Source organism: Pipistrellus hanaki, assembly GCF_964339955.1.
Source record: "Pipistrellus hanaki genome assembly, chromosome: 9".
NCBI lineage: Eukaryota > Metazoa > Chordata > Mammalia > Chiroptera > Vespertilionidae > Pipistrellus > Pipistrellus hanaki.
In genome coordinates this window covers 62,484,206-62,512,060 of record NC_140511.1, presented here as the reverse complement: position 1 = coordinate 62,512,060, position 27,855 = coordinate 62,484,206, and the positions used below count along the sequence as shown (strand labels likewise).

General features: G+C 32.1%; 1 protein-coding gene across 3 annotated transcripts in view; it reads right to left on the bottom strand.

Moving 5' to 3' along the window:
- The window catches only part of ELP4 (elongator acetyltransferase complex subunit 4), a 162,098-nt gene that overhangs the window by 83,706 nt on the left and 50,537 nt on the right, over positions 1 to 27,855 (bottom strand). For 2 of the 3 annotated variants that reach the window (XM_084896056.1, XM_084896055.1), the window contains exons 8-9: positions 17,328 to 17,436; positions 15,238 to 15,344 (exon numbers count right to left, since the gene is read on the bottom strand). In XM_084896056.1, coding sequence (XP_084752182.1) covers positions 15,238 to 15,344; positions 17,328 to 17,436 — 216 coding nt within the window. Of the gene's footprint in view, positions 1 to 12,145; positions 12,648 to 15,237; positions 15,345 to 17,327; positions 17,437 to 27,855 lie in introns of those variants that run through there. The other variant, XM_084896057.1, reaches the window with a different exon arrangement.

Below are 27,855 nucleotides of genomic sequence, written 5' to 3'. Positions count from 1 at the left end.
CAATTGCATATTCGAAACCGAAATTGAGAGGCATACGACAGTTTGCAAATACTTTAAATACCAGGAAAGTCATTCATTATTAATCATTCATTGATTAATATTTAAAATGTGTTTCTATAAAGTAATATATATTTTAAAAGATAATATAAATTACATGTATCTTATTTCAAAATGTTTATTCTCAAGGTAATGCAGAAGAGCCCCCTCTTATATAGAGGAATAGGACAGGAAAATATATTTTAGAAATCTATGTAATTTAAAATATCTTTTCTTCAGTTGGATATTCCAAAAAATAAGACTCTTCCTAAAAATTAGCTTTTTTGGTAAATATTTTAACATTTAAATGTTACACAGTTTGATGATTTTCTTAGGAAGAAATAAGAATATATGAGAATAAAGTTAAAATGTGAAAGAAAATCGAAATAACCCTGCAGATATTTTCTTTACACCGTAAAAAAATATATATATCTGTAAGTTGTAAAATACATTATTCTATAAGCAAACACAAACTTTGGTATCTTTAAATCAGACCCTCCCATACCAAATATCCACAAAAAAGAATGTCCTCAAGTGTCACTGCCTGAAGTGATAGACTCTGACAAATCTAACAGCTCTTTCTGTGTCATTCCTAATGCACTTGTCACTCAGTATTATCCATCCTCATTAATGACAATGGGAAAGTTTATCTTGGGAACACGTTTTAAATCATCTACTCTTTACAATGGGACCATGAAATCTCTTACAAAACATGAGGCGGGAACTACTCTGACAACAAAACCCCTTCCTGGCAGCTTTATCCTTAATTCCTGTTCAAGGAGTAATCTGTTTATTATAAAATCATACTGAACAATATATTAAACAGAATTTGAAACAAGAATAGCTAGTGTGATTTTCAAGCTTACAAGTATTTCTACAACATTTTTATTAGGCTGAAAACACCAAGTTGAGTCCTTTTTGCGAGGTTTCATGCAATCTTTTGCATCTTACAATATGAACACCTTTAAAAAGGAATTTTGTTTTATCTAATTTTAAAATAATTTTAAAATACCAACGACACAAACTTTATATAATTATTTAACAATAATAATAGACATTAACTTAAGAAAAAGCAATTTTGAGTAAAACTGTCCTCATATATAACTTCCTACCTAAAATGTCCAAAAATTCCCACTCAAGAATCTTATGACTTAAAAATTATTTTATCAGCCCCAAAATTACTTATAATAATATGTTTACATTTTAAGATTCTATATGACCTTATTTCCTTGCTTAAGAAATTCCTACAGTTTAAAAAAAATAAAATGAAAAATTAATAAGACTTGTGCCCACCTAAACTTACTGTTTTAAGCTGATTATCAATTATATATGCTACGTAGTGTGGATAGTGAACAGCTAAAATTTTGAGTATAATTCTTTTTATAAAATTAACACTTGCTAGAAATATATCCTTATGATTCATTATCCATCACCAAATGTTTAAAGCTACATTTTAATGTACTGTACAGTAAAATCATGTTAAATAGACTACAATAAACTTGAAAAACTGCATTTAATGTTAATTTTTATTACATATGAAGTTCATTTGTGAATTCAAACATGCTATAAATAAAAACATGGAATTTTAATAGTATTTAAATTATATGAACCTATAATTCATAAAGCATTTTTACTTCAGCATTCAAGGCTTTCTTGTTGATTATTTATTTATTTATTTATTTTAGAAATTATTCCTTTAAAGGATGTTGCAAAAATTATATGAACTTAAATGTACAACATTTAATGTACATTAAATGTACAACAAATACCATTAAATGGTCAATTTAATTTATAATGTCATAGACCAGAAATATAAACCTAAGAAAAATCAAGAAAAAATTACATCTATTCCTCATATATTAGGTATTTATTATGAATCCAGTGATATTACATAGAAAATAGCAGCTTTTCTATGGCTTCAGAAAGTAGATTTAGTAATAATAGGTAGGAAGATGCTTTAGCATCTGAAATAATTTTCTAGTAACTGAAGCTGGTAGAGATTGAAATGGGGTACCCCTAAGAAAGTGGGTTCCACATGATTACAAAGGCTGGGTGCACACAATGATGACGCCTTTGAAGCACTTTAAGCTCCCTCCCAATTTTAATCTTTTAAGAAATCCAGGTGTTTTCTCAAGGGACTTTTAGAATTAATGCATTTTAGAATGCATTAATTCTAAAAGTGCAAACTACACAAAAATGGTTGTGTGAATTCATTATTACTCAAATAAAGTTTAATTTTAAACATTATCCTCTAATTGAAAATGGTCTCAGTAAAGTTTCTTCAAAGTATAACAGCTTTCTAAAGTAGGAGTTCTTTATAGCAAACTTTCTCTGTAAATGACCATAGAGTAGGTATTTTGGCCTTGCGTGCCCTAAGATTGCAACTTAGTGATGTAGAGTGAAAGCAACCATAGACAATGCGTAAATGAGCAGACCTGTCTGTGTTCCAATACAAGTTTATTTAGAAAAACAGCGGAGTTGGATCTGGCTCACAGGCCACAGTTTGCTAACCTCATGCTTAAAGCATCAAGGGCATACTTGATTTAATATTGTTTTTTATTTATCTAATTTACATGGACCAAAACTAAGAACTTTCCCAATGCCCTGGCCAGTTCGGCTTAGTGGATGGAGGGTCAGCCAGCAGATTGAATGGTCCCAGTTTATATTCTGGTCAAGGGCACATGCCTGGGTTGCAGGCTTGGTCCCCAGTGGAGGGCCTGCAGGAGACAGTGGATCAATGATTCTCTCTCATCAGTGATCGATTCTATCTCTTTCTCCTCCATTCCTCTCCGAAATCAAGAAAAAGATATTAAAAAATAAAATAAAAGCAAAGTAAAAAAAAAAAAAAGGACTTTTCCAATAAAATGATGGGAATGTTGTAATAATTAAATGTTGAAGAAAAATAATGGCTAATGAGGCACTACAAAGAGTAGATCACATTGTCAAAATACCTTTACGTGTACTTTTTGGTTCTCAAATGAATTACATGTTAAGTCAATTGGACATTCTATGAAGGAATGCATTTGGTATAAATTATGCACTATAAAACTTTTCTTCTGAATATAATTGTCTTAAATTTCTATCTGGACTAGAATGGTTTCCAGGAGGAAAATCTGAAGAAGCCAAACTAAAGAACTAGATTGGGATTTGTTGGCTCCATGTGCGGAGTTCAAGGGGATGATTTTTCAATAGTGATAGTTTCAGATTCTGTTATATCTAGATATTAGTCGCTTTACTGCTAATGTGTATTTAAATTTGGACTGTGGAATATCCAAAATGTTGTGTTCAGATTACATTGTATATAATTATTTCACCCCTAACTCAAAAATCTTTTCCTGTTTAAAGCCAGAAAAACATATATGCAATAAAATCAGTCCTACTGCCCAGAGAAGACTGGACATATTTACAAGCAAGTGCTGAGTCAATGGGGGTTAGAAAGAGTAACTATTTTAAACCTAAAGAGATAATAGGAATCAACACTGGGGGGTTTTGCAAATTGAGAAAACTTATTACAGAATCTTTGAAGATGAAACATTCAAAATAATTTTCAAGTGGCAAGAAAACGACAAAAAGGAAATCATGATTCAAATAGCATATCAATCATTTTTGTAAAGTAAAAATTATATTTTACCTCATTTCCTAATTAAATTTTTGAGGACACAGTTCGACTTTATTTCAGCAATAACAGTTCATTATATTATTATCCAATATTTTTTGAAGGTTATTTTACTTATGCAAAATCTTGGAAATATATTATTCACTTATGGAAACTATTAGCATTATCATACTATTCCATATATGAAATGGTGACTCAGAAGATTTGGTTAGGCATTGATTACAATTTAAATTTTTTTCATTTTTGCTAGTACACAACAACCAAAAAGAAAATTAGAAAGTGCTGCTTAAATTTATTTCATTAGAACATTTTTACTCATTTGATTTTAGTTTGAGAATAAAAAATGATTTATACCTCACAAATACATATGTAACATGTAACATCTAAGTGTATTAAAATTATTATAAGGTATAAAATATTTTCTTTTCATTATTAGTTTTATTTTTACCCTAAAGTCTTAATTAATTAATTAATTTATTTATTTATTTTAAAAAAATATATTTTATTGATTTTGTACAGAGAGGAAGGGATAGAGATAGAGAGCTAGAAACATCGATGAGAGAGAGTCATCGATCAGCTGCCTCTTGCACACCCCCTACTGGGGATATGCCCGCAACCAAGATACATGCCCTTGACTGGAATCGAACCCGGGTCCTTTCAGTCCCCAAGTGGACGCTCTATCCATTGAGCCAAACCGGTCTCGGCTAAAGTCTTAATTTATTAAAAAAATCAGGTGACTGAATTCATTACTAATACTTTGTCTGCACCAACATTTTCCCCCCTAAGAGCATTAGGAAGGCTATGAGAGAAAATTAAAATAAATCACTATCTAGTTTGAGTGTGTTTTCATGCCTATCCCTGACAAGTTTTGAACTTCAATACTGAAAAAATGGAATATACACATCTTAGCCATTTTAAAATATGCTAGTTTTATGATAAAAAAACATTTGAACACTATCACTATGTGGTAGTTTTTCTGTATCTGCATGTGATCTATATATTTAAACAAACAAAAATATGTGTATTAAGCAGTTCTCCTTAAAAACTGCAGTTACATATTCTAATAAATTTCTGTAATTATTTATGTTAAGAATACAGTACTAGTGCATTTGGTTTTGCTTAACATTTTAGCAATTTGTAAAAATATTAATAAACTGATATTGTGTTAGTTTTTTTCTCTGCCCACTGAATATGACATAAATTGACCCATTTATTTATGGCTCAACAAGGGCAATCCATTTCATGCTATATCACTGACCCTTAACAAAGATCTTGTAAATGAGTAGGCTATTACAATATGCACGAGTGACCTTTAATTGCATCAAGAAGCTTTTTGTTAGGAGGTTTTCAATGCTACACCATAGCTACAGTATAAGTTGGTAAAATATTTCTGAGATAATTGAACAGAAATAGCAACAGCACCCCCATCCATAAAAATATGTACATAAGTAAGGCATTTAACTAAGTCTACACTGTAATAATAGTTTTTAGATAACAATTGATCAGAAAATAAACTTTTTCCAATTATATAAGAAATATTTATAACATGTACATAACTTTCATTAAGTTCTTGGTAATCAAATACAACTTTGTTTTTCATAATAGCCTTTGGGAATAAAAAGTTATTTGAGCCCTAGCCGGTTTGGCTCAGTGGAGAGAGTACGGACCCTTCAGTTGCAGGCTCCTCCTCAATCCTAGTCAGGGCTCAGGCAGGAGGCAACCAACTGATGTGCTTCTCTCACATCGATGTTTCTCTCTGTCTTTCCCTCTCTCTTCCACTCTCTCTAAAATTAATGGAAAAATATCCTCACGTAAGAATTAAAAAGATAGTTATTAGAAACTTGAAACAAGCTTTCTTATAACAGAAAATTTTAATTTTAGTAGAAGACACTTCTCCTCTTTTTTACTAAATAACTATATAATTAGAACTTTACTTTAAAATGTTTGGTGAAGAATCAAGTACCTAACAAAACACTCAAGTACCTATATGCATTTCAAGTGTTACCTATATTAAGTAATATTTAAAACAAAATTTTAATAAAGTATAGGGATAGATATTTCAACTAGTTAACTCAGAAATTTATGAATGAATGAAATATATTTTGACAATCTTACAAAAAACTGAAACCAAATATTCAATTTCATTGAACCATTCATATTGGGTATCTTAGTTCTGGAAGGCTCACGTCACAATGATTTGGTTAGATTATCTATAATAACGGTCGGTTGACTTGACAGCATCTGACAAAACAGTTCAGTGAACTTCACTGTACAGACACACAGAACCTGAACTGGCTACTCTATGAAATGTCTACAATGGCAGGGAGTTATGACAGTGATAACTGTGACAAAATTAGAATTTCCACTTAGATAAGAAAACTTCTTTACTGGCTTCGTGAATAAAGGCATTTCCATTATACCCCAGTTTCTCTTAGTTATTCTGATCCCCAAATCCTACATTATAAAAAATAATAGTTTACCAGTATATTTAACATCATCTTTTCTTAATGAATAACAAAATTTATTCTTATTATTAAATTATAGGAAAGATTTTTAGTAATATTAATGAATAAAAGAGGACAACATTTTTGCAATCATTAGATTTACTGCTTAATTTTGCTTGTAGATGATATTCAAAGAACTTCCAATAAATAAAACACATTTGTAACAGAAAATAGGTTTTACTATGAATGAATCAAATCTTTATTAGAACTAGTTATAATAAAAGGGGAAGCAAAATTAGAAATTTAAAAAATTGAATTTGGTAAACTCATTGTCTTTTAAGTTGTATATACCTTAATTATCTCACAAAATAATGTCTGACGCTCTAAAGAAGATACTTTTAAAACAACATAAAAAATACAAGAAATAAAATATAAACACTGGCAATGAGTAAATTACTATTTGCAAAAGTACCTGAATGTAGAACTTACGTGAATAAAATAATAATATAATGATAATATGCAATTTAATAATATTAATTAATTTGGTATACTTTTGAACCACATCAAAGTAGTTGACTGGAACAAGGGAACTATGTGTGTTTGAACAGAATACTTTCCCTAACTTATGCAGCAAAAATCCAGAAGTCTTATAGAATTGGATAATATTTCTGGGTATAGCATTATATTTTCTGAAAATTAATTTTTTAAATTAAAAAATAGCTATCAAATACCAAAAATAAGTAAAAAATAAGGAAAAAGCAATTCTACCACCCTAACATATTCATATCTATATATGTAGCAAAATGTTATATATGGAAGAAACTATAAGTAAGCCAATATGAATTTTATAATGTATTTTTTTAAAATAGAGTATAGATGCTTACTAGGATACATTTTATTTTTTTTCATTTTCGTTTATTTGTTTGAATGCCTTCCGGCAGAGGCCTTCTGGCTTTTGTACTGAAACTGAGATGGTAGTACATCTTAGGGTATAGTGAGTAGTTAGTGGTTAAAGAGCACTTTGGAATAAGACAGACTTGAATTTAAGTGGCATGTCTGTCAGCGATTAACTTTGTGACTTTGGATTAGTTAAGTTGCTTGATCTCTCTGAACCTTAAATTCATAAAATGTAGATAATAATGATATTTGGTAGTTATGAAATCTATGAGGTAATGAATATAAAGCACTTGCACTAGTCCCAGACCCCTGTCAAACACTCAATAAATGTTTTATTTTTAAATAATAATAATTAACAGAGCTCCTGAACATGTTAACTTTCATAGAGTCAAAGATGTGGATTTGATCCAGACTCTAAACTCAGCTCTATGACTTTGGGAGGGTTATAGAATTCCTTATATTTCCTTACATTAAAATGTGTGCAGTAATTTCAAAGTGAATGGGGGGAAGTGGGAAGAACTAAACTAATTAACTTATATGCATATATGTATTGCCTATGGACAGACAGCAGTGCGGGGAAGGCCTGAAGAGGTGACTGGAATGGGCTGGAAAGAGTCAATAGGGAGGGGAAGGGAGACATCTATAATACTTTCAACAATAAAGATGAATTTTAAAAAATGTGTTTAGTAACGCCTATGGCAATGGTTTCTATGAGGCTCAAATATGAATGAAATGTGGTCATATATATGAAAGCACCCAACACAATCAAATGAGATACCCAAGGTGTGTTTTTAAATACTCTGAGGGTAGACATGAATTACTTTAAAAAATAGTACTTTATCAACAAATATTTATGGAACACCTACTATATGTGCTTATTAGGATTCAACTGTGAATAAGACAGACTATGTCTCTACTTTTGTGAAGGTTACAACAGGTGAGGTTGAGTGAGGTTGGGAAAAATAAACAAATTAACTGTTAAACAACTATATAATCTGTAAGTGCTATACTGAGAATAAAAATACAGTAAGTACATGACAGCAGGTAACTGAGTGAATAATTCAGATGGGTTAGTAGGAGACGACATCTCTAAGAAAGAGATTGAGATATTTAACCTGCAATACAACGAGAAGAAGTCATAAAGGAATGGGAGGGATAAATATTCTGGACATCAGCTGTGCAAAGATATGGAGAAAGAAGTGAGGATATTTTGGTACAAAACACCTGTAAAGCTACCTATATCACATATCACAAATATGGATTCCATATTTATTAAGCTCAATACTGTATTTGTTACTCTTCTAGGCATCCTGCAAAATATATTATTAAAAACACATTCTTACCTTCTAGCTGATGAAATGAGACAACTAAAATTTATTATCATTATTTGTTTTCTCTTTTTCTTACTTTCTTCAACAGAAAAATAACTCACTGTAGGAGGAAATGATTCAAGGAGTATCATGGAAGCTGGGCAAATTCTACTACAGTAGTTCTACAAAGGCTTGAAGAAAATTCTTGAACTACTGCAATGTAATTTTCCTGGAGCCACACCACACAGCATTTAGAAATGTTTGCATCTGCGGCATTTTAAAAAGAGAGATCTTTTTGTCTTTGCATTCATTAGTTGGTAATGAATTTATTATCATCCTGGTCTCAAAGGTGAGATTACTGTACTACACCTACCCAAGGATCCTTGTGAGAGAGAGACTCATGGACTGAAGACTGTTTTTGAAAGATTCTAAATATTTGACTTGTGCTTTTTGCAACCACCTTGCTATTCAAATATATGCTTTCCTTAAATGTCAAGAATAAAACAGTATTCACATGATATAACAAATTATAAGTTTAATGCCTTTGATGTTGGTGACCATAAAGAAACTTGGAGAGATATAATAGCCAAACATAAATTTACTTTTTCTTGCTAAATGAAGCAATGACGCTCTGCCAGCCAAATTCATGGAAAGCATGTGAAATGAACACAAAAGCAAATAGGCCTGATGCTGCCCAAGGGAAAGTCAGCAAGATGGCAGCTTCAATCACTCGGAATAACACTAACACAGCCTTGGGCTCTCCTCAGAATGGAAACATGTCACCATTACCGCTATGTTCCAGCAAATCAGAACGCAGAGAAAAGAACACTTATGCAATCACATCCTGGAAGGGCACTTTACTCCACATGTAAGTGGAAAATAATTATAAAGAAATTTCAGAAAAATTGTCTGTGAACATAAATGACTCAGGAAGAATTTTTTTCTTCAATTTCTTTCAAGGTGCTTTATAGACTTTCAAAAAGCTTACCTCTTAGAAACAATTTCCTTTTAAGTTCTCCTTTAGGAATTATTAATGTAAGGACACATTTGTATGAAGTGGTAAGTGGAAAATTCAGGATTCAGGCTGCTAGTAAGAAATACTCCTTTCCCCTGATACAGTGCCATTACTTTGGAAGTTTGATTAAAGGGAGTAAGCTTTCACAACATTTATATAGGAAGTTAAAAAAAAAAAAAGCATATATTTGGGGAATTTACCTAATCAGGATACATTTAGCATGTGTCTAGTCATGTAGCCATCTTTGGCCAATCATCACAAAATCAAAGGCAAATTGGCATGACTCAACCCTAACTTTAATACCGCATGATTGTGTCGTGTAAGCTTGTTTTGTGTGAGAGCCGCTGTGGTTTTAGCAGGGAGATTAACAACCGGACCTAAGCTGGCCTCCAAACCTTGCCCTGCTGATGCCTCAAGCTCTTTGAAGTCCGACCATCATACCTGGCAAAACAACAGTGGGAACTAGGATGGTGTCAGATCTAATCAAATTGTTCGCTGCAGCATAGCTAACTATGGGGTTCACTAATTGGCCCAATTGCGGATTATACCTTTTGCTACAGATTCAAGACAATAATTTAGTTAAATGATGTTTTTTTTCCCCTCCCTTATCTCTTCTAATTAAGATTCCAAAGTGGGAAGAAATGGGATTAGACAAGTCTCAAAACTGGGTTCCCCTTAAGGTGGTATGCAATTATGATAGGCTCACTACGACATGTGAAATATATCAAGCATTGTATTAAACCAACTTCTGGAGATTTTGTGAAATCTATGTGACATTACTGTATGTCTATATCACTTGGGAATTAAAGTATAAATATGGGAATGGTAATATAATGAATATGTTAAATGTAAACACCTAGGAAATGGCATTTCCATTGTTAAAGAATATTAATTTGGATCTATTTTTGACAAATGATGATTTCATCCACTTTGATTTTCTCTTGTGAATTGTAGTATACCTGGGAATTGAAATACCAACCAATATTTGTGGGCGGCATCATTATCAGAAAAGGTATTTTGGGTTATGTAGTCCATAATGCTGCAACTTAATAATGCTCTGGATCCAGACATTTGCATATCCATTATTATACTGTAGTGACATAACTTTGAATTGACAAATAAGTTCACTATCCCTCCCCTCTATCTCTAGATATTATAAACATATAGTCACCTTTCTACTTCCCATTTAAAAGTTGGAAAGGCTGAGACAAAATATTGGGAGGTAAGGAAAGTGAGGACCAAAGATATCATGCAACACTCTATTGTCCAACATCGTCACAGTGACTGACACCCTTGTAGCTTACAAGAGTTTATGATTTACCAGTATGTAATAATTTTAAATAATTCTACTGAATCATATCAAGTACACTATAGTATGATTGTAAAGCTAATTTATTACTGATGCATATACTACTCTAGTTTTAATACTTAAGAGTGAATCTACTAGGTAAGTGCATAAAAAATAGTGATACTTAATAAATACTGGTTGATCTATTATTCTGTGAGTAAAAGTTTTTTGTGATTAAAGAGGTACTGAGGTTCTATATTCTGAATTATGGGTACAGTATGATAAGAAAAACTTAAGTAAACTTGATTTACTGAATTATCAATACTCATTTAGTTTATAAGACCCACATAGATACAATATTTCTGATAACTATTATTTTTGGACCAATTTAAGCTTACATAAGTATTATTTATTCTTATCTTAAAATTTTGCAGATAACAGTATATATCTTTTGTATATTTCAGCTTAACTCAGTAACCATACTTTCTCACTTGAACTTAAAAACACTGAATCTTAGATCTAGAAAACTGTCACACTATCCAAACTTTAGTAGAGGTTGTAACCAATGTAGTAATACATTATTATCACTTATATTAGAAAATCAATTACTAGAATATATTAAGATATAATATAACATCAAAATGCAACATCAAAATAGTAAAACACTACTAAATCCAAGTAAAATGCTGCTCCTATCATGTCATCAAATTAATGCCACCAGCATTTCAAATTTTATGAAATTTTACTTGTTTATTACAATATCATAATGACTAATATAAAGAAAAAACTGGTTAATGATAACCCCAAAATTAGAGAAACAAAAATTACACAAATTGAAAAATACAAGCATAAGTAGTTATTTCAGCTTGGAAGCTATGCACCAAAGTTATGCATCTCACAGAACTTTACAGAGAATGAGGAGGCAGTGCTTATAGCTCACTTAGCCAGTGGAGTTTACATAAAACCCATTTTGTACCTACTAAGTATACCAAAATTAAGATCAGAATCATATACTTAATACTAGTAGGTATAAAATATTTTCTGAAATACATGTGATATAAATTATATAGTTTTAAAAATCTTTCAAATAATACAGCTTTAGGTATTATATAAACTCCACTGGCCAAGTGAGCTGAATAAGCCTCCTCATTTTCTGTAAAGTTCTGTAAGATGCATAACTTGGGCGCACAGCTTCCAAGCTGAGATAACTACTTATACTTGTATTTTTTCAATTTGTATAATTTTTCTTTCTCTAATTTTGGGACAGTTATAAAATGAAAAAAAATACAACTTCTGTATATTTAGTATTATAACTTAGTTATAATTATCTTTATAAAATATTTAATCACTATATAGAAAATATAAATAAGTCAGTATAGTACCTGTACACAATAAAGGCATAATAAATGGTTGCCATGATTGAATGGAGGTTATGTGGTAAGACAAAGGATTAAGTAGTATACTGTGGATAATCAAATATGCTAGAGTTACCATGTACAGTTTACAAGAATTATCAATTTTTGGAAAATTGGGAACTGCTTCTTTTAACTTCTTTTATTGAGCCAATATTAAACTTTCTCTTTTGCTTATCAAGAATGTATGCCAGGATTTCAATGTCCTTACTAGATAGGATTCTGCTATGATTTTTTTTTTTTAAGAGGGGTTAATTCATAGTTGATGAATATTAGGTACTGGTAAGAATTTACTATGATCAGATAAATGCTTTCACCTGAATCTGGACAATACCAATACACATTCCAAGAAGGAAGAAACATTCTGTTGCTAACTCCAAATCATTCAAAGAAAGTGAAGACTACAAGTTAAAGTTGCTCCACTTGTTAAAGGCCCTTAATGGTATTAGTAAAAAAAAAAATAATAATTTTTTAATATATAAAAAAGCAATGATGTAATTAATCAAAGAAAAAGTACCCTAAAAATACAGATAAGAGTGTTTGTTTATTTCTTTGCACCCTTATTTCTGGCCATACTGTCTTTTTAGATCTTGTGATTATCAGTAAATTCCAACATGTAACAAATTTACCTATATGGAATAAAAAACATTTCTGCTTAACCTGCTAAGCTACCTTTCCCTTCTAAGAGTAAGATGCATATTCAATGCCTGGTATATTATTACTTCAGATTTTATAGACTAATAAAGTGTACATTTTATTTTTTAAAATATCAGGGCAATTTCTTAAAAAAGCTTTTATTTGTTGTACGTATTAAAACATTGCCACTTGGTAGGTATTTTTCTCCCAATAAAAAAAAGGCCTCTTGTTTCAACAGTCTCTAGAATATGTCACCAGGAATTGCTATCTAATTGGGTATGCATTTTATAATGTACAATGCTATATTTAAGCATTTAATTTTATACCAATCACATGGCTTTATACAATTATAGCATAACTATTTGTACTTTTATTAGGTTTGTTTAATTCTTTATATTTTTCTAACCACTAAATTGAATTTCATATATTTATGTACATAAACTTATGTAGAACAAGTTTATGTACATAAATCTATATGTACATTTATATATATATACTTATTGATATATAAACTCACACACACAAACACATTAATTAGATTATAAGCAAAAAATATGAAGGATTTGATTGACTGTATTAAATATTAATTTAGAAAAACCAACATAGTTTTGTTTTCATATATTGCTTCTAAACTACAGGGTCACCAATTATAACGGTTCTTTTAGTTTTATACTAGTAAGAAGAGAAAAAAGGAAATGGAACAGAAAGAAACCCATGTGGTTAATAAATGACCTTTCAATAGCTTCAATGGTAAAATGTAGACACTATTAGAACCTAAAGTTATTTAGAGGTAAGGTCTCACTTGACATTATATACCCCCCAAAATAATGTGTGTGTGTGTGTGTGTGTGTGTGTGTGTATGTGTGTGTGAAAGAGAGAGAGGGAGAGAGAGAGAGAGAATGAATAAACATGACTCAACTACTGGGCTACTTTTTCTCTATGCATAATATTTTTATCATCAAGGAATCTTCTTGCTTAATTTTTATGGTGATAGGCTTGATACCTCAGACCTGGTTGTCAGAATACTCATCTGAAGAGAAAGGTGTCACAAGGGAAAAACACACACACACGTCTTTCATTAAAAATATAAATTCATCTAAAAGAAAATGATAAGGCATGCTCTCTTTGTGACATCAACAACTACAACTGCACATCTATATTTATAACTATATATATTATGATAAATTTCTCCATACTCTGTCAGAACAACTAAAACAATGCTTAAACAATTAGTGTTGGATTCCCTTTCAATGGTATTTTTGGAGAAATAAAGCAAATTAGCTCAAGAATCAGCATTTCTGCACTCCAGTTCTTTTGGCTTTAAGTGGCTTTTGAAGGAGCATCCCCAGATGAGAAACTTCTAACACTCCTGCAGAGATGACCTGCTTGAAGAACGGGCTGCCTGATTAACTATTAACTGCTCTCAATAGGATTAGATAATTAAGGACATTGATGACCATTAATTAGGAGGAGGGCACATTAATTTGTCACTGGATAGGGCCCTTACAATGATTTATAGGTTAGTGCTACTTGCAAATGTGAGGGGAAAGAGAAAAAGAGAGAGAACCATTAAGTTACCTTATCAAGTGGCCAGCTAAAGAGGGCAGAGGGTCAAAAAAGGGCCAAAGTGGTCACTTCAGGGTGAAGTCCCAAACACCAAAGCAGTGCCAAGCCACATTGACCATCATTTGGTGATGAAGTTAAAAATATGCTAATTTATTGGTGGCAATTCTCTCTTTTTATGGTTTCAAGCAGTTAAGACAAGTGGCCTGCTTAAGAGCTTTTCATTTGAAAAGAGATTAAACAAAATGGTTTGTCAAGGCCGCTTGGCTGTTTTATGTCTTTGTTAAAAAAAATGGTGGCACCGACTATACTGATAACTATCACATCACCCAAAAGCCATCTCTCTCTGAGCATTTATTTCGTTAATAAATACATCAACCCTAATTGCTTAATAGTGCTATGTTCATTTGCTCTTTAGCAAGATTAAGTTGAAATAAATCTTTTGTACTACCACTTTCTGTCACTATTACTTGCAGAGAGGTCACACAAAAAGTTTCAGTTTTGTTGAAAATTTACTTAAAGGTAGTGGTGCAAATTAGAGTGAGTACTTTGTTTTATTCAACACGGAAAGCAGAAAGGTGACTCCACTACTAATAAAAACCAGCTTTTAGAAGGTAGATAGGATTCTCTTTTTCTAGCCAGGTATAATTGTGGGTAGACTCACATTCCACATACAAATAAGCACAGCTCATTAACATTTAATTAAATATGCCTTTGAAAGCCTTGAAAATATGCATGTCATATTCATGTAAATTTGGAGCTTACTTTAAATGGATATTTAAAACAAAATAATTTTTGCTATACTCTAATAATATGTCATTAAAATAAAAAGATAAATAAAATAGTTTGAAATTATTTTATTTCACCAAAAGAATTTAAAAATATTTAGCATAGGAAAAATATTTAGCATGAACCATCTAAGAATTTCATTAAAATAATATATATACCTTACTATATATATTGAGATAATATATATACCTTACCTCAAAACTGTAAACTGAAATATAAAAATTCTCTTACCTCAATGACGAATAGCTTTCTTTTCAATTTAAAAGCTAAGTCTTTGACATCTGACACATCACACATCAAGTTATTAAGCCGAGGAATCTGACGTATGTGAATCAAACCTTGTGGAAAGGAAGAAAGGAAAAAAATTAAAATGCAGTCATTGGATGCATAAATGAGAGTGTTACAGCAGAATCCTGTAAATTTATACACAAGCATCCTTCCCTTTTAAAACTGGAGCTTACTACCAGGAGCAATGAAGCAAATGGTGTGATTATATTCAAGTAATCAAGCAGAATAAGATAAACAGAAATCCTTGTGTGAGGAAAACTAATTGCACTTTGGAATAGAAGTACAGATGCAAAGAGGGATCTTACTACTTGTCAAAACTACAGCCGGTTTGTGTGTGATTTTCTCTTGTATTTACAGTAAGCAAATATGGCTATCACCTTGCATGCAACCCACGGCACCAATGGGTGATCTTTATTTTATTAAATGCACCACTAAGCAGCCAGTAAAACAAGGCTTATGGGTTACCCATAACCAGGTAAACACTCATGAAATGTATTCTATTTTGTACCTTATTAATGACTGGAACAAACCATTGAAGAAAACAACATTTTAGAGCACAGTCTAGGATCAAACATTAAGCCGGCCTAAGCCATCCTAAGACACTCATTTCTGGGGCATGCTAGACCTTCCTGGAGCTGCTATGAGCTTTGTAACAGTGCTAGGTAAACAGTGAGCTTTGGCCTCTTGTCAATAGAAACACTTGCTAATTTTTTCTGACAAGGGCACTGGATGGCTTCTATGCAGCTTAATACAGTTCCTGACTAAACTAGGGGTCATTTGCCACAGATGAAGTTGTGGAAGATTCTTCAGTGTGTCTCTGCCTGAATCACCCCATATTTAGAAATCACTATCCCAAAGACATTGATCTCTAAACACGGGGCAAGAAGGCAAGTCCAGATTTGAATGAAGTATATCAATCTTATTTATAGAACTGCTTCTCTAGTATAGAGTTTTGTGTGTGTCTGAATGCTTAGTAATGTATGTATTAGTTGTAGCTTAAAACGATAAATCTCTAGGTGCTTAACTTTAGAAATGTCCCTTTCAAATATAATTCACTAAAGTATGCAATTTATTTTTTGTTACTTTAAAAGATATTATTAAAAATGCAGTTTAGATACAAATTAAAAGTACCTCATGCAGAGCTATCTAGTGAAATATATTAGAAATAGGCAACCATACTTTGATTTGCACATTTTTCATTTTAAATTTGCATGTGCTTGTTTAGCTAACTATTAAATCAGGAAGCCTTACAGAATGAAGGAATGATTCCTCAGGCCCTTTCTTATGAATAGAAACTTCACTGGTCATCAGGATTACCCATTATTTTGTGAGGAATTGTTTATCAGTTCAGAAATTTCAGCACAAAAAGTCATAGTCTTTCAACCCCTGAAATATTTTAATCAAATTAATTAGAATATAAAATATAATTTTACTAATCTTACTCTTCTATTTGGGTTGTTTTAAGAATAGAAATATAATAAGTTAAAGAAATAGTATGTCAATTATACAGTAAGTAATAACTGGGGATATGATGTACCGCATGGTCACTATGGTTGACAATACTGTATTATATATTTGAAAGTTGCTAAGAGAGATCTTAAAAGTTCTCATCACAAGAAAAAAAAATTGGAACTATGTGTGGTGATGAATGTTCACTAAACTAAACTTATTGTGGTAATTATTTCTCAATATATACATATATAAAATCATTATGTTGTATATCTAAAGCTAATAAAATGTTACATACCAATTATAGCTCAATAAAAAAGAGTTTAATCTTAATAGCTCTGGCTGTGCCATGCCTTAGCGCTTGGGTGTGACTCCTTTCAAACAGTTACCATTGTCTGTGGTCTTAATGTCCTTTGGTGACAAGCTGCCAAGGAAGATTGGCCAGGAGTAGAAAACATTTAACAGACGTATTACAAAATAGAATCCACACCACTGGACAATAGGTATTACAAATGGACAAGATGCTTCCAGGTACCTTAGAAGGAACCAGGACATGCTAGTCTCATCATGAGGGTGCTGCTTACCATGATAATCCTTATATAATGGGTTGGTTTCTCTGTTAGAACCAATAAAGGACTCCAGATGGATGACTGTATCTGACAAGTTTGTAATACGAGCAATAATTGCTTTATTCTGAAAAACAAGCAAACAAAACTCTCATGTTATGTTTAAAAATATGACCTGTATATAATACCATCAAGCCATCTCAATGACAAATTGTAGAGGAGACAGACTAATAACAAAAACTGGATGAAAATATGTCCTTAATTGAAAATTCCATGAATACATGTAAATATTCTATTTTAAATCAAAGAACTGAGGGGGAACATACTTTAGTTTGGGTAGAAAATATAAATTATTTTTCTCTTATCTTAAGGGGCAAGGATACCTTTATGCTCATATACTATTATAGGAAAATGTGATGGACACCAGTAGACAGTATAGTAAATGTATAAGTAAAGGCCCTACTGACATCTGTCAAATGGGACCAGGTCATCTGTCATATTAGAAACAGGGAAAGATCCAGCTAAAATGCTGCAGCATGGCTAGCTCTGGAATTTTCCATTTTCTCTTCCCAGATGCTGCTACTTGGCTCTGGGATAGCAATAAAGGCAAAGAAAAGATGGTAGGCAACTAGCACTAGACTACCCTGTTTCCCCGAAAATAAGACAGTGTCTTATATTAATTTTTTCTCCCAAAGTTGTGCTAGGTCTTATTTTCAGGGGATGTCTTATCTTTCCATGCGCTAGGTCTTATTTTCGGAGGATGTCTTATTTTCGGGGAAACACGGGTAGTAGCCTAACCTTCCTTTTCCAACTCACTTTGATATGAACCAAAAGTATTATTAAACAATATATCCTTAAAAAGTCACATTTTAAAGTAGCAAAAGTTCTAAAATACCCAGAATTTCATGGCTTTATAATAATTAAATATCTTATACATTTTCTTTAATTCTTTTATTTGATAGAAGCCCTCATTTCTTTTAATCTGACAAGCTGATAGTCAGAAAACTGTGTATACACTATAACATCCTAGAAAAATATGTTATGAAGAGCTCGATAAGTTAAAAAAGAAGTATTATTCATAAGACTTTATCATTTGGAAACTTCTACTTTACACACTGGTATTGCCCACCAGTTTAAAACTAATCTTTATAAAAAGGAGAAGAGCTGAAACCAGTTTGGCTCAGTGGTAGAGCGTCGGTCTGCGGACTGAAAGGTCCCAGGTTCGATTCCGGTCAAGGGCATGTACATTGGTTGCGGGCACATCCCTGGTAGGGGGTGTGCAGGAGGTAGCTGGCCGATGTTTCTCTCTCATCGACATTTCTAGCTCTCTATCTCTCTCCCTTCTTCACTGTAAAAAGTCAATAAAATATATATATATTTTTTTTTTAAAAAAGGAAAAGAAATGTAAAACAGTCAAGAACATTTATTAGTCAGAGGCCATGTCCCCTATTAGAGAAAAGTCCAAATATAGTCCAAGATGTTCACTTTCTGAAAATGTGATTGACTACTGAATCTATTGGTATTCCTCTTCTTCTTTAGTCCTCTTATGAAAATGGTATAAGAAAGAAAAATAAAGAGGGCTGGTTGATGTTACCAGACTCAGAATGAAGTACATAATAGCCCCTGTCACTAAACATTATGTTGAAAGTAGAGGCCAAGTGCACAAATTTGTGCATGGGTGGGGTCACTCTGGGTGGCCTGCAGGGATAGGGCCAAAACCTGCAGTCCAATGCTGCCTGCAGCAACTACCTGCCACTCTGGTTCATCCACGCCCCACTGTGCCTGCTGAAGGCTAGTGCCCCAACAGTCCCCAGTTGGGAGAGGCTCGCACTGCCATGAGCCCTGCCTCTAGCATCCTCCCAAAAGGAATGGCCTGCAGGATAAGGCTGAAACCAGCTCTCCAATATCCCCCAAGAGGTCCCAGGTTGCCAGAGGGTGCAGGTCAGGCTAAGGGACCCCACTGGTTCATGATCTGGCTGGGGAGGGACCATGAGCTGGCTCCAAGGCGTGTCTGGCCCATCTTACTCAGTCCTGATACGCCGGACCACAGCATCAAGCTAACCTACCGGTTGGAGCATCTGCCCCCTGATGGTCAGTGCATGTCATAGTGAGCAGTCCAGCAACCTTAGCATATCATTAGCATACTACACTTTGATTGGTTGTTTGGTTGTTCTGCTGTTTGATCTATTTGCATATTACCCTTTTATTATATAGAATGACTGTCTAACTCACACCTAGGGTTGTACTGGAAACTCCCCCAGTACACATAGTAGAAATGTGTGCTATATAAAGGATATTTCAGCCTTTGAATTAGTGGCATTAAAAGAAGTAAAAATAGTTATTCTTCATTGCCTTTAATACTTCCAGTCATGTGAGCACCAAGTATAGAAAAAACCAAAATTTGGAAATGCCTGTTTTTTTCTAAGACAATTTTTCACTCAATGGTGAGAAAATAATCAGATTGAGTCCTTACTTTCAGTTCTGTGTCACAGGGGACGGTCTTACTCCAGGAATTACAGAGACTTCAGAACATGCTCCTCTCAAATTTTCTTTAGCCAAAGGCCATTATATCAAACTCATCCAGGTTGGGTTCCAGCCAGTTATTCTTCACCCAAACAGAAATGTCTGCCAGACATTCCAACAGCTGGGATACAGTTCACAATGAGTCAACTTGAAAATGATTCATTGTGCTGAGTACTGAACAATGTTGGGGTGGGGGTGGGGTGTGGCTGGGTTGGTTGTGGAGGGTGAGAATGAGTGAGAGATGAAGAATAGCCATGTGGTTCTCCCGTTAAGAAGAATCTTAGATAACCACCAGCAAGCTCTTATTATTTCATTTTTTAGGATAAACTCCACTGGGACAAGTGTTCCTCTCATGGACCCTCTGATGAACCAGCACTTAAACAGGTGATTGACAAAATTTCTTAATAAAAAAGGTCAGATTTCCTTTTATTTATAAATAGAAGACTAAGCCTTTGTATCTAAATATCTGAATCTAAAATGATAAAAGCCAGTTTTTGTTAGAACTCAAATATTTAGGATTTCATTAATATAAAATCTAGGGATTTCTCAATTATATAAATAATAGAAACTATGAGACTTAAAGATGGGATTAGTCTTCCATTCTAGTAGTATCCTGTGTATTTACATGGTCAACCTGACATTTGTTTATTTCAAAGAGGGTTTTCTTCCTTAATTTAACCTTAAAATGTATTAGTAACCCATTTAACACTCTGTAATATTTATCAACTTTATAGGTCTTTTTAAGGTAGTCTGTGGGACACACAAAAAAATTAATTTCCATTTTGCAAAGGAAAACTAAAGAATTCCAAATGTAAAAGATGTGTATAGCCTAGATTTCAAATCTCATAATATATATTTCATTTGTTATATATTTTATGTTCCATAAGCTTATATTATAGCCATTAACTTACAAACTAAATTCTATTTTTAAAGCTTTCATGAAATATTTGCACAAGAATAAGCTTTTAATCATACCATTAACAGAAAATAATTTATATTTAAGAATTACTTTACTTCTTTCTGCACAGTAGTTTATGTGATGTGGCAAACTAGATTAATTGTGAAATTTGTAAAGATATCTGAAAAATGTCTATAGAATCAAAAACAATGGAAATTACATAACATCAAAGAGCCCAACTTTATTGTAATTAAAGATATATAATCTTCCAATTATCTGTAAAAGCATGAAAGATATTTGGGTATGTAAATGTACATATTTTTTTAAAAAGTTAAAATTGTGTTACAGATTACTTCTGTACCTCCATAATTTCATAAAGAGTATAGTCTACTGATGTAATCATACCTTAAAACGACTGTTGTTCAAAGTTCTTTCAAATTATAATATTAATACCAAATGGTCCTTTAGATAAAAGGTAGGTGAATTTATTTGAAAGAATTTAAAATTAATGATTGTAAATAGTCCTTTAAAATACTAATTACAATGCACTTTAGGAGGAATACTAGTACACTGTGGACAATAAATTGTCATAATATAACCTGCAATGCTCAGAAAACTTTAGCATAAGGATCTGAGCAGAGGACTCAACACTAGCACTTTCACATTCTCATCCTAACAGATTCTAAGAGTTTTTATGTGATTAGCCAACACACATCCCTTGGCCTACAGTATATGTAGTTGAAAATGGAGAAACTAAGATATGTTCATCAATTACTCTGGCATACATTTGAATGTAACTTTTTAAAATGTTGAACGTGTTACTTTACAATTCCCAATAAGGAACATTTGAATAAGGACATTTGGGATTCACCAGTATAAGTAAATTAATGATTATACTGAATGCATGGCATAATGACATCACCCAGGCATGTACAATGACACTGCCATCCCTCCTCCTTGCCCATCTGGATGTGAAAGTCCAGGATGGCTCAAAAATCCTTCTTATATTAGACAAATCTCTCTTCGCTCCGAGGTGAAAGTTGTCAGCTCTGGATAGTAGCCAAGACATGACTAGGAGGGAAGCCAGGAGCGAAGAGAGCCAGTGTCCAGGAGTTTTAAGAGTTTGCTGGCAGACTCAAACAGCATTGTATTAAGTTACAGAAAAGGCTCTTAAAATGTTCTGTTGCAGTGTAATTTCTTAATTAATTATTTAAGTTTAAATTATGTCAATGCTATTACAAATGAAAAGGCAAATCAGATTGTCCAGTTGTCTACTTTCAAATCCAATTTCACAAAAACTTGAGAGTTTGTTTTGATTATTCCTGTTTTGGTTTCATAGTATGCCTCCTGTTTGCTTTTATAGAATGGTAATCACTTTTTTACTAGGACACATCAAATTCACTAAATGGATTTTAAATAAAGGAAGATTAATTTAATGTTCCCTTTCAATTAAAAACTCATTAAGCCAAAACCATGAACTTTGTTAACTGCCATATAAAGCTCACTCTATTTTTTAAATAGAAATAGTTCAGATACCTAATCAGAATACCCCATACCTTAAACTTTCTTGGACCTAATTATCTCAACAATATAAAAGATTTAGTACATAACAAAACAAATATACTTCCTGGGGAAAAAATTAACAAGAGAATTAAAAATTAATTAACCAATCACTTAATTATCCAGAAGCTTGAAAGGAATAAACCAAATAACATAAAGCATTTATGCAATGCTTTAAATAAGAGTTAAGTTGTTGGATTACTCAAATAGGAAAGACACAAACACACAGTATAAAGGGCAAAGTCCCCACTGAGTACGACACACACATCCAATTTGGGATACATAGCACAAAAGCATGAGTAAGTTAACATTGAAAAGTTAAAAAAATATTTAAGTTGTTTAATTTTTGACCTTTTACATTACATGATGTGTGTGTGTGTGTGTGTGTGTGTGTGTGTGTGTGTGTATTCAACAACTCAAATTATAACATTTTATGAAAAATAATATGCACAGGAACACAATCATACTAAAGTATGCTTTGTTATGTAATTAAAAAAATAAAAGGATAAATCTAGAGATTTTTAAACGACCTATTAGTTTTCCCATACTTACTAAGTTCTTCATCCTATAGAAAGAGTCTATGACATAACAAAATTATTTTTACTGTTCGTAATTTTTAATAAACCTTTCCCTTTTCCTGCTCAGAGCTATCACTTATTTCTGTGAATTAGATTTTTATTTTATTTAAAAATTTGATAGTGGGAAAAATAATGCTGTTCAAATACTTTGAGTTTAAGAAAGAATACACTTTTATAAAATAAAATTATACTAGTACATATGTGTAATATTAACAATATTAATCCCTTAAGAAAGGTATTAAATTAAACCTTTCCATATTTAATATCCAGCTTTATTCAAAGTCATACACAGTTTTAAAATATAGAGAAACTTTGGAAAGCTGACCTTCACGTAGGGAAATCACAAAACAAACACATTTTGATTCCATTTTCTAATGCTTAGAACATATCTACAAAGGAACTAATGGTAAATATACTTAACCTCAAGGGCAAAAAAAACTGCTGAGTAAGTTGACAAATTTTGCTAGGATTAAGCAATGGAGCCACATTGTTTTGAGTCTCTTATCTGATCAAATACTTGGTATTGTAAACTTGGTATGAAAATGTTGGTTCTTTAAAACAAGCATTTTTAAAAGAACACTTTCAGAAACATTATTTACATTTATAGTGGTCTCAAACACTATATGCTTGGCAGAACATTTATTTATATCAGTTTTCTTTGTAAGTTTTATTTTATAAAGCATTTGAACAATCTTACATTCTTAAAACGCTTATAAAATGGGATGAACAAAATACTGCAATGAATAGGCTAAACAGAATAATGTATATTTTAAATTAATTTTAGGTATTTTCAAAAACTATACATATTCTAGTTTCATATTATAGAAATTATTCATATAGAAATTTGTCTGTATTTTTGGCTTAAAAATGTTTCATGGTGTACCTTCCTAACCAGAAATTTGTTGCTCACTACTTTACCCTTGAAATCTTTAAAATGCCATTCACAGATGTCCAAAAGCTCACACATACCCTGCCTGGAAAGAACAATTGCAGATATCCAAATATCAAACAGAGCATCCAGCTGATGTTCGTGATGCATTGGTAGGTTAAAGATAGTAAAGTTTAAAATCAGCTTAGAATAATCCCATATTGAGTATAAAATTATAGCCTGTCATCAGGAACAGGCTGACAGAGCCAGGTCCAGATGGGAAACTGGCTGGGAAAAAGCTGAGGCAGGTGGGAAAATGATGGGAACCTGACGGAAGACAGGACTACTCCCTCTGCTGGCAAGGCCCTCACCTGCTTAAATTTTTAACTAATGACGGGCTTTCCTTTAATTATTTAAGATATAACCAATAAATTATGTAAGGTATTCCTTCTTCAGTTGGCTGCTCTGTGTTTGCATGTTTTCAAACTCATGGTATTTTATTTTTCACCAGATCAACTCGTCAGAAATATAAGGATCCAGTGTTTCACCAGGAGATCCAATTATTTATCATGTAATTTAATTGCATCATAAAAATCAGCAAATGTAGCATTGCTTTTATAATATAAGGGTTTTAAAATTAAAGACCAAATCATATTTTTCAATATATATACTTTCTTGAAGAAAAAAAAAAATCTTGGGCTAAAGACTTCAGAATCTCTTTCTCTAGCTCTGCACAATGCCCCGTAATGAAATAATATAGAAATGAACCATATAAATCAACTATACAGGGAACAAGGAAACAGCATGTCACAGCAAAAGAGCAGAGATGTACAGCGCCAAACTTATCTGATAATCTAATGATCTGAGTTTACAGATATTATGTACTAATATGTAAGAAATTAACAACTGATGTTTACACAAACATTTGTTAAATTTTACAGAAAAATTATTCAATATTTGATTTTCAATGTAAGTTAATAGCTTCAGCAAAAACATTTAGTAAAAATCTGTTCTAAGATTTTTGGACTACAACCAAAAGCTCCCAGAACAGGAGGGATCAGCTTTTTCACCCACTGTTCTCATCTGAATCCTGGCTTAAAAGCTATTCCAGCTCCCAGCTTTCCAGAAGGCTCCATCCCAGGAATCCCTGCCTGCCATTTGGTTTGCTGATTTTAATCTCTCAGGACTTTCTTACAGGGGCTCTACTCTGCTGAACTGGCACTTGCTTCTAGAAGTGAGTTATTACTAAACCTGTAGGTCAATTGTGGCACTAACAACGCTTTGGAAGCTTTCAGCCATGGTGTACAATTTGCTAATCTAATTAAATATTAATTCTAAGTGTTACATTTTTGTAGCTATGAGCTTTTATTTTCCATCATCAGCCTAGAAGAGAAAGAGGTTACAAGGCTAATTTAATCTCTTCCCTGTCCTCCCAACATTAAAGATTAACTACATAGAGTGCGAAAACATTATTAAAGAAGCAGGGACTCTTTATATAGTAATAATAATATAATTAATAGCAATGGGCTACAACATAACGTTAGGATATAATATATGACCTGATACTTAAACAACTTTTAATTATAATTAGTTACAAGCACGTTTTGTCTCAACACAAAGAAAAAAGTGTCATTCTGTTTTGAAGACAGCCATCTTTCTTTATGAGAAGGTACGCATCCAAGTATATAAATAGAAAGAAATCTATGTTTTCTCATGGGTATTTTTCAGATAGCTTGTAACACCAAAGATTAAAAAGCTTAGTAATATCATCTGTAAAATAAATGCAAAATTAAATGAAGTTGTATTTCTTGTCTGTACATGAAAGGCGATATAGTAGAGGACAGCCTGTAATGAAACGTTCAAGTCCCTCCCTGCTTTCTTCTCCTACCATGGTCTAGTGGACTGAACACAGAGGGCCCTCCATGCTTCCACTCCCAGAACAGTTGTGCCCATGCCTGGACACTGGGCATTATAAAGACTATGCCGTCCAGCAGCCAAAGATTCCATATGCCCAAACAGATGACTCAATCTCCATACTGTGATGAGACATTTCCTATTTCTACCGTTGATCCATTTGAAAATTTTGGCTCTCAATAATACTTTAACAACCTTAATCACTAAAAGGAACTATAGTGTGAACTGCAATGTGAACTATAACATCACAAAATTATTTTAGTGAAAGCAAAAAACATTAAAAAATCTTTTCTTTCTATGGCTTACTGAATATACTTTGCTTAGATTAAGTATAACAAAAGGTTTCTAAATGGTAATTTTCTCTTTTAAAGATGTGCATTTATCACAATGACAATTTAAAATATCCTGCTCTTATTTATTATGCATATTTACACTAAGATAAAATGATACACATACTGTCACTAATGCTTTATATAGACAGAAACTTATACATAATTTGAAGTTTATTTATGTAAAAGTTTCAAACATTCTTGACAAAGGAAGTAAATTAGATATGCATGTATAATACAGATAAGCTAAGGTTAGATTTAAAAAATAAATCAGATAGTAGACACATGATATGTTGAGAAGAAACACTGCAGGTATAAAAACATAGATCCCAAACCTGCAGCAGCAGAATTGAAATTAAGTTCTATTATTAGTTATTGCAAAGAAAAACAGATTTTGTTTACAACTCATTAGACTCACATGAAGCTACTAAATTTTCAGAAACTGGAATTTGACAAATATGGAGTATAGTTAAAATGGTTTAATATGATTCAGTTCATTTTTTAACTTGCTTCTTTAAAAACTTTTAAAGTCAATTTCTTACAATCTATTTCAGAGTAGTTGAGAGAGCTAGAAAAATTAAAGGCAGATTCTCAGTTGAGAATATCATTTTTTTAAAGGAATTCATACAAAACTGACAGCCAGGATGTCTAATTTTATTCTTTGGTAATGACAGTTATGATCAAGAGATTAACTCTGTATTTTTCATTCTTAAATATTCTCATTACATTTAAAAAGACCATTTAAATAGATTAAGTTATATGACAGAAGTAGGGTTATGCTTTTCTATAAATGCTACTTATATCGACAATTAAAAACATTTTCCAAAATGTTATAGTTATGAACTCACAAAGTCTGTTGTTCCTTCACCATGCAATTGTCCATAATTCTTGTTTAATAATAAAAGATTTCACATTGAGAGAAATTCACAAGGCACTGTAGTCCACATTTCATAATCCTATATTAGTGGTTGGTTCTAAATCAGTCATGACTTAAGAGTTTAGCAGTAAACTCTTGACTTAAAGTTTAGCTGCTAAAATACTCAGCATGAACACAAAAGTTTATGGATGTGAAAAGGTTTGTTCTGAATTTCTCTATGTTGAAAGATACTGTATCATTCACTTCAGTGGGTTCAAATCTATAATACAATTAATATTGTATATGATTAACTTGAAAATACTGTGTATAAATTAAAATAACACACTAAATAAAACCTTATTCAGTTTTTAAGAAACATTGTAATAAGGCCTTTCTTCTTGCTTTATTAAGAAAAGAAATTTTTCTAGATATAAGCTAACATTCTGGAAACAGTTTTCTTCAATAAGATAGCTGGGGTGCGGAGGGGAGTTCTGCAGGACAAATTGTTGAAAAACATTGGTTACATAATAAAAACTTAATAAGGCTATTTTAACTGACCAAGTGCGAATAATGACCAATAAAGATATGTTACAGCCCAGTTTAAAATCTGAAATGTTATGACTAAAAGAAACTTTAGTTTACAAACTAACATTCTGTAACCAAATACATTAAATGTTGGCAATACTTAAAATTATTATAGAATGAGAAAATGTTATTTCATATTTTATTATCAATAATGTCAAAGAAGGTTACTTTCCTGTGTTGTATATTTAAGAAAAAATCTAATAGGTTGTTTATGTTTATAATTTCCTGAAAGTATAGATTATGACAGAATAGATTAGCAATAATAAAAAGTAAATTTTCTTCTGAATAGAAAACCGAGAAAGGTATTTTAAAAAACTGTCCCTGTTTTTACTATAATTCTAAGAGCTTCAATATTCCCTGACATTTTCAGATAAGACTGCTTTTAATGAATAAAAATACAAATCAAGAACAGCCTGTCATAGATTCTGTAAATAA